The 7,632-nt window shown below is 37.6% G+C and overlaps 2 protein-coding genes across 3 annotated transcripts in view; both read left to right on the forward strand.

Moving 5' to 3' along the window:
* The window catches only part of LOC123970492 (leukocyte elastase inhibitor-like), a 16,666-nt gene extending 14,845 nt beyond the window's left edge, over window positions 1-1,821 (forward strand). The window contains exons 6-9 of the mRNA XM_046048551.1: window positions 474-551; window positions 908-997; window positions 1,086-1,266; window positions 1,472-1,821. Coding sequence (XP_045904507.1) covers window positions 474-551; window positions 908-997; window positions 1,086-1,266; window positions 1,472-1,701 — 579 coding nt within the window. The 3' untranslated portion in view covers window positions 1,702-1,821. The remainder of the gene's footprint in view (window positions 1-473; window positions 552-907; window positions 998-1,085; window positions 1,267-1,471) is intronic.
* A 2,801-nt stretch (window positions 1,822-4,622) lies between these two features.
* The window catches only part of LOC123979500 (leukocyte elastase inhibitor-like), a 20,635-nt gene continuing 17,625 nt past the window's right edge, over window positions 4,623-7,632 (forward strand). Inside the window, exons 1-2 of one of the 2 annotated variants that reach the window (XM_046063450.1) lie at window positions 4,623-4,749; window positions 6,631-6,812. In XM_046063450.1, the coding sequence (XP_045919406.1) occupies window positions 6,636-6,812 (177 nt within the window). In that variant the 5' untranslated portion in view covers window positions 4,623-4,749; window positions 6,631-6,635. Of the gene's footprint in view, window positions 4,750-5,904; window positions 6,081-6,630; window positions 6,813-7,632 lie in introns of those variants that run through there. The other variant, XM_046063440.1, reaches the window with a different exon arrangement.

The raw sequence follows: 7,632 nt of genomic DNA on the forward strand, positions 1-7,632 counted from the left end.
CCTTTTAGTCCCATACACACCAGCACGTACCTTGAGATCCTCGGGCAGAGGTCTGTTGTCTGTTCCAGAGTCTCGACTGAAAACTAAAGGGGACAGAGCGTTTGCTGTCAGGGCCCCGAGGCTCTGGAACAGCCTGCCCGAGGAAATCAGGTCGGCTGAGTCAGAGAACTCTTTTAAGTCCCTTCTTAAAACATACTTTTATAGGAGAGCTTTTCCCGATCTTATTTGACTTTATTTTATCCCTTTTATTTTATTGTATTTTACTAATTTTATATTAAATTTTCATGCTCTTATCTTTTTTTTTGTATTATTCTTTACACTTGTTAAAGCACTTTGTAACTTGTTTTTGAAAAGTGCTCTACAAATAAGGATTATTATTATTATTATTATTATTATTATTATGTGTACAAAAGATTTCAGCTGGTGGTGAGTTTCTCTTAAAGCGCAGGTTTTTTTCTGTTTGGTGTTTTCAGAATGACACTAAGCCAGTGAAGATGATGTATCAAGATACCAACTTCCCCCTCACCTCTATCTCTGAAGCCAACTGCCAGGTAATCAAGCAAATCAGTTAATTAATTAATTAATTAATATGGTATGTCAGTCAATATGTCTGTTGGTCCATCAACCAACTATTAACTGGTCAGGTAACAACTAATCAACCAATCATTTAATCATCAGCAATCATCATCCTTTGATAATGAGGTTAAGCAGGATTTTCCATGGAATGTGAATTAAAGAAGATTTAATGAGATTTTGGTTTTGATCCAGCTTTTTTACTAACTACCTAATAAGGGTTTTGTTTATTGTATGTAACTACATAAACTATCCTGTTAAAACACACACGTAACCAAACAGTTGCCAGAGCAGAGTATATTTGCTGTAATATTTGAAACCTTCTGTTGGACAGATCCTAGAGATGCCGTACAAAGGAAAGGAGCTCAGCATGCTCATCTTTCTACCAAATGAATTAGAGGACAGTACAACAGGTCTGGAGAAGGTAGGACACAGAGACACACACACTGGCACACATAAAGAAACGCACAAGATGCAGACAAACTAAGAATTGATTTTGTGTCCACCCCCAGCTGGAGAAGACGCTGACCTATGAGAACTTTGTGGAGTGGACGCGCCCAGACATGATGAATGACATTGAGGTCCAGGTGGGGCTGCCTCGATTCAAGATGGAGGAGAAGTATGACATGAAGAATGTCCTGATCAGCATGGGCATGGTGGATGCCTTCGACGTGGCTTCGAGTGACTTCTCTGGTAGGACATGTGTCTGGAACATTTCACATATATTCATCATTTAAAAGAACAGGCACCAAAAGCTGAACTGGCTCCTGTCAGTTCAAAGGAGCAACAAGTCAATACAGAGGTTCTCTTAAATCAATGTGCTCTACATTTCTGTCATGAAGGTGAGACAAGGCATTATAGTTATTTAAAATATTCTCTTTGTTTCCTCTGCTGACAGGCATGTCTCCCGCCAATGACCTAGTACTGTCAAAAGTCGTCCACAAGGCTTTCGTGGAGGTCAACGAGGAGGGAACTGAGGCTGCAGCTGCCACTGGTGTTTCCATTCAGCTTCAGTGTCTCAGACTTGTATCAGCCAGGTTCATCGCAGACCACCCCTTCCTCTTCTTCATCCGACATAACCCCTCCATGAGCATTCTCTTTGCTGGCCGATACTGCTCCCCCGAGTGAACGCTACATCGTTCAGAGCAGTGTTGTTTCTCAACATCAACTATTATAATGTTATAAAATGTTATTTGGTGTTGCAAGACCGGGATGAAGAATAAAAACTATGGTGTTAGATTTTCTGAACTGTGGCTTCTTGTCTGCTTCACTTCAGAGCAGTGTTGTTACACAACTGGAGGGGGGGTTACAATACATCTATTGCAACAGTCTAAATGTTATTTGTAGAATAACTGCTCTAGTTTCCTATAGCTAATCATGCTCTGAGTTCCTGTCCCAACCTTTGATTTTCCAAATATCCAGATTCTGTGGTTACTCTGTGCCTAACTGAACATAAGGTTTTAGCACTGTTTATCTTTTGCACCTGATCTCATCTTTAGGACGTGGTTTACTTTATGTATGCATGTAATGTGTGTATGGTTCTATTTGCTGCACCCTCATAACCTAGTTTAGATATATCGTTAGAGTCCATTAGACTTAAATATTAGTTTATCTTACACCCTGTGAAAGAATTTGCCTTTATCACAATGTCTATTATGCCTCTTAAACTACTAGCAAGGACGTCAACTCTGGATTCTCTGCCGTTTAAATTTTTTATTTTTTTAATCACGTGATCTGGAGATAATGAATGTTGTTTTCCTGTGATAATGGGATTATTTTCTCGTGATCTCGAGATAACAAACCCTAGCTCCTGCTGACCCCTGTGTTAAACTACTGTTCTGATCTCGAGATCACCAGAAAATTATCCTTTTATCACGGGAAAACAACATTCATTAGCTCGAGATAATTATCCTGTTATCACGGGAAAACGGAGTAAGAAAGATATTTGAATAGATGGCTGCCTGTGGCCTCCGTAGCGCTGTGCCTGGGGATGGGGATCATTAATTTTTATTAATATTGAGACTGCTTAGTGATCCGATTCTTCAGCGATACTTTACTATTATGTGGTGACAGTTATTTGGTAAGACCAGACCCAACGGGCATGAGGTAGGCCTGCCCGGTATGAGGAAAATATTCGTTGTGTGATAACATTATTAACATTAACATTATACTGAGATGACATATCACTTGCAATAAATAAAGAAATATTGAAGTGTGCATAGCTGCCTCGTTGTTTTTAAATTAATTACAGTATTAGAATTTAATATTTTAAATACAGAGCTGTGTGTTTTTATAACAGCAATATTCAAACCAAACAGATCCTTTACCTTTGAGTTATTACATTTTTATTAATTAATTGATGATTTATTGATGTTTTAACCTACTTTCTCTTGTTCAACCTCCTTAATATAGAAAGACTGCAATGATTCTGTCATATTACCCTGTGATATTTAAACTGGTTCAAAATTTTGAGCAAGCTCCTCTACTGATTTAAGTAATTATTAAATTAATTTGAAATTTCTGTACTGTCATTGCTAGTCACTCCACTACTAGTTCCAGCCCCATTATTAATTTTTGTTGGCTGGGCTTTAGTTTGGTAAGACTGTTTAGGTGTTTCCAAAAAGAGGTGCTATTTCCTTCAGATTCTGCAATCAGTTGCGTAAAATATGTAGTTTTTGCCTTGTGCATTTCCCTTAAAAATGAGGAGGTCTGTATTCGTTTTAGTGGACAGTAAATCACTGTGAAGAAATTTCAGTTGAACTGAACACTCACTGATACAACAAGATGCTCTGTGGTGTGACTCGAGGTACTGACACCCATAGCAGAATGTTGCTTTGTTTATAATAAGAAAATATAATTCAACATTTTATTCAAGATGTTGAAAGTTAGTTTAATGTGATCGTACAGGAATCCAATAACGTAAAATGTTTGAATGTTTGGAAAAACAGTCTTTTGTTGCCCTTAACAGTTTGTCAAGGTCACGACAAATGTATCATCATCTGTGTTACACGGACAAATATTCAACACACATCGCATATTCTACTGATGAGGAAAAATATTTTTGGCAATTGGACAAAGGAATATTTGGGTGTTAGGGTTAAGTTAGGATTAAACTCTTCAACTTTGTCCAATAATGAATACAATAAACTTGAAAATAAAAGCATTCCTGAGAAATGTTATTGGCATGTAAGTGGAGAGCTACTAAATATTTTGTATTTGGCTACAGAGTGGAACTAATGAAAACTGATTACTCAAACTACATGATTACAGAGCAGGATATTATCTACTGTTGAGAGAAAGTAAGTACAGATACAGAATAATGTCTGTAGCAGCTGCTGCCATTTTCCATTATCAATCCTCGCCATGGTTTAAACATTCATGTGATAAGATGTGATTTTAAAAGGCCGGACTCTTCCTCAGCTGCTGTGTGCAGTTGTGACCAGAAAGTGGAAGTATTTGCCAGCTAGTCAACTGGAGTATGAGCTCATTCTTGTCTTCCCACTGCATTGTATTGGTGTTATGGTTGACAAAGTACACTGGGTCAGTGGAGTCCACACGCCTCTCTAAAGATGATAAAAGCACAGACAGGAATCTGTAGCACAATACACAGAATGGACAGTTGGCCCCACAACGTCTAAATGGAATATAGGGGTGAGTGTGATACTCCTGCTGTTTAAGAGTTTGTCACACATACAGTAAATGCTCTATAAACTCACTCCAGTTGAAGTTTACAGATCTATTTCCCTGCCTCTGCTCCTTTATCGGTATCCCAGTGTGGAAGAAGACCCAGCTTCATGGTTAATCTCAACATGAAATTTGCTGGAAATCTAAATATAGATAGAAAGACAAACAAACTACTTATTTAACAAAGGTAATTTATGACTGATTGATTTAATCTAATAGTCAACCAGTTTCAAAGCATTTAAGTGAGAATCCACAGGAACAGCAGGTGCCTTTGAAGTAGATAGTCCGTTACCTCACAGTTTAGGTTCATTACGGTAATACAAATGCAAACAGAAAGTAAACTTAATACTCCAACCTAAAAGAGGTGCTGTGGACGTTGGAAACACGAGTCGCTGAACCTTCATAAATTAATCATATCTCCTGACGAGGCAACAGAATCAGTGTTCGTCAACACAACAGATTGATAAGAAGAATCCAAGCGTGGCGAGCCGGGTAACGTTTCTGTAGCCTACTTTAGTTTATTTCTGTTATCCTGGACCCTACACAGAGAGGGGATTGCTGTTTCTCATGTTAAAACAAAACTGAATTAGACTCAATAGACTGATGTTTTATTTGCAAAATCAAGCTGAAGTAGCGAAGTTTCCAACAACCCAATCAAGTGTTTGTTCATTCTGACATTAACCCCTATGATTTATTACGATAACACATGACAATTCCAGTTTGTGTGCTACAAAAGCAAGTAAAATCTCGTTTGATCTCGGCTTCCGCAATTACAGCCGAGCAGAAGCTCGTCTGTTATGCCGCATTCTTTTCTTTCTTTTTTTTATTGATTGATTGATAAGTATCAAGATTTACAGACAAACATATGGCTGCACAGAATTCGTTTCTACAGAATAAGATAAGTACAAAATATAGCCATAGGGAGCAGCTCTTCATACAAACAGGAGATAGTTATGTAGTCTTAGTGACAAAATAAGGATGATTTATAAAAGAGAAGGAAGCATTCAAATAAATAAATTCAAATAAATAACCGGTAAGAAATTATAACATAAAAGGGAGGATTCAGTCTCTGTTCAGCTATTTACCTCAGTTGGGAAGTGTTTTAGGGTATCATATATTTTTTGTGCTTCAGGACCTTTCAGCGTTTTTAAGGATTTTATATATAGTTTAAATTAATTTTAAAAAACAACATATTTGGGAGATGACTTCACAATTCTACATTTGTGAATGAAAAATTTAGCTAAACATACAATTGTATTACTACAGAGCTCATCACCCTTGCTTTGCAATATCAGTCCAAATGTTATATTGTCTCTGGAGATAGAGGTTGGGAATGAGGACATCTGTTGCTTAACCCATTTATAAAAATAAAATATACAACAGTATGAATTGAAATATGCTTTATTATTATTATCATTACGCTATTATAAATAAATATTTACAGTATTAATATACTACAATAATATTATTATATAATTATAGTATAAAGTAAATATTAACGCGTTATGTACACTGATTGGTACGTCGACACCATAGACTGCTCTTTTTTTTAACGGCTCTGCGTGGGCCGAACGGCCGAGATAAACGTCATCACGTTTTGTGCGCGGTGGCTTGTGGGATGAACCATATATGGAAGTTCAACTTCCGTCAACTTCCGTCACATTTGTCTGGTTTGTCTGCGGGCAGCTGGACCTATGAGCTGGACCCTTCTCGCATTCAGACCAAACGCGAATTTATAAATAATAATAAAGCTGAAGCTTTAAGAAGAAGTCTTCCAGCGAAGGAAAGACTCCTGATCATTTGAGGACCACAAGAGTCTGTCAGTAAGTACAGAGTCTCATTCAGTTTGTGGCACTGAGATCTGATTATGTAGTTTGTAGATAACTTTAGATGGTGTAATGTTAACAGCAGATTCAGGCTATAAGCCTATTGATTCGTAAATTAATTTTAAACGACAGGTTGAAGCGGTAGGCTCAATCGGCTGGTAATTACACACCACCAAAGATGCTGTATAATTTAAGTAAAATCATAAATTACTGATGATAACTACTTCTTTGTTATCACTGTTAGGATGGGTCAACCAAAACTATATTGAATGCACCCTGCTTGACCTATTTAGGATAATGTTTTCTGAACTAAAGACTGAATGTGGGGATTTCGGGTTTTAGACACGGCCTCAGGTTTCGAAATTGTCTTAATATATCTTCTACCAGGTATTTATATTCAGAGACAATCATTTTATTTGTAAATTAACTAACTCTTCAGTGGTGTTTGGCCCAACCAGAGACTAAGAAACTAATCAGATGAAGAAATTAAAGCTTTCTTTTAAGTTTGTAATGTAATCAATAATGCTCTGCCCTCCCTTCTTTTTAGACACAATGGCATCACCAACTCCTCTATCCAAGGCCAACACCTCCTTCTCTCTGGCTTTGCTCAAAAATCTGGGTGATAACGACAAGACCGCAAATGTCTTCTACTCCCCTTTCAGCATCTCTTCAGCCCTGGCTATGGTGTTGCTGGGGGCCAGGGGCAACACAGCCACACAGATGTCAGAGGTACAGCACACACACACACACACACACACACACACACACACACACACACACACACACACACACACACACACACAGTCTTTGTGAAAAGAAACAGATTTACATTAATGGAATTGCAGGTTGGTGCTCCTGGTTCAGCTTGGTCTAATTTTTTTTGCCATCTGGTAGACAAAATGATACAGATTTCGTACTAAAAAATGCACTCTATTAAAACAGCACAAACTGTGTCTTCTGAATTGATCATAAAGGCAACCCAGGACCTCTCTGAGACAATGTCAAGCAACACGGAAGCTAGTGGTTTAGGAATGAAGGGCAGTGAAGTACTGCAGGCGTGTCAGACCTCATTCCAAAAGAATCACCAGGTTTTTCTTTCAGCATCAGCAAAAATGACAAAGATACCGTGTGTTTAGAATTATATATGTATACTTTGTTTAACGGAACTACGAACCTCTGGTAATAGACAGCACCTGAGTTAAATATGAGTGTCACGGCAAAGGGTCTGAATACTTATGACCATGTGATATTTCAGTTTTTCTTTTTTAATAAATTTGCAAAAAATTCTACATTTCTGTTTTTTTCTGTCAAGATGGGGTGCTGAGTGTACATTACTGAGAAATAAAATGAACTTTTTTGATTTTTGGAAAATGGCTGCAATGAAACAAAGAGTGAAAAATTTAAAGGGGTCTGAATACTTTCCGTACCCACTGTGTGTGTGTATATATATATATATATATATATATATATAAAGCAGTTCACCATGAAGCCGGTGGAAGGTGGAATTATGTGTGGTAGGCCTTTCGTTTTGAGCAAATTTAAAGGAGGA

Source organism: Micropterus dolomieu, linkage group LG01, assembly GCF_021292245.1.
Source record: "Micropterus dolomieu isolate WLL.071019.BEF.003 ecotype Adirondacks linkage group LG01, ASM2129224v1, whole genome shotgun sequence".
Taxonomy (NCBI): Eukaryota; Metazoa; Chordata; class Actinopteri; order Centrarchiformes; family Centrarchidae; genus Micropterus; species Micropterus dolomieu.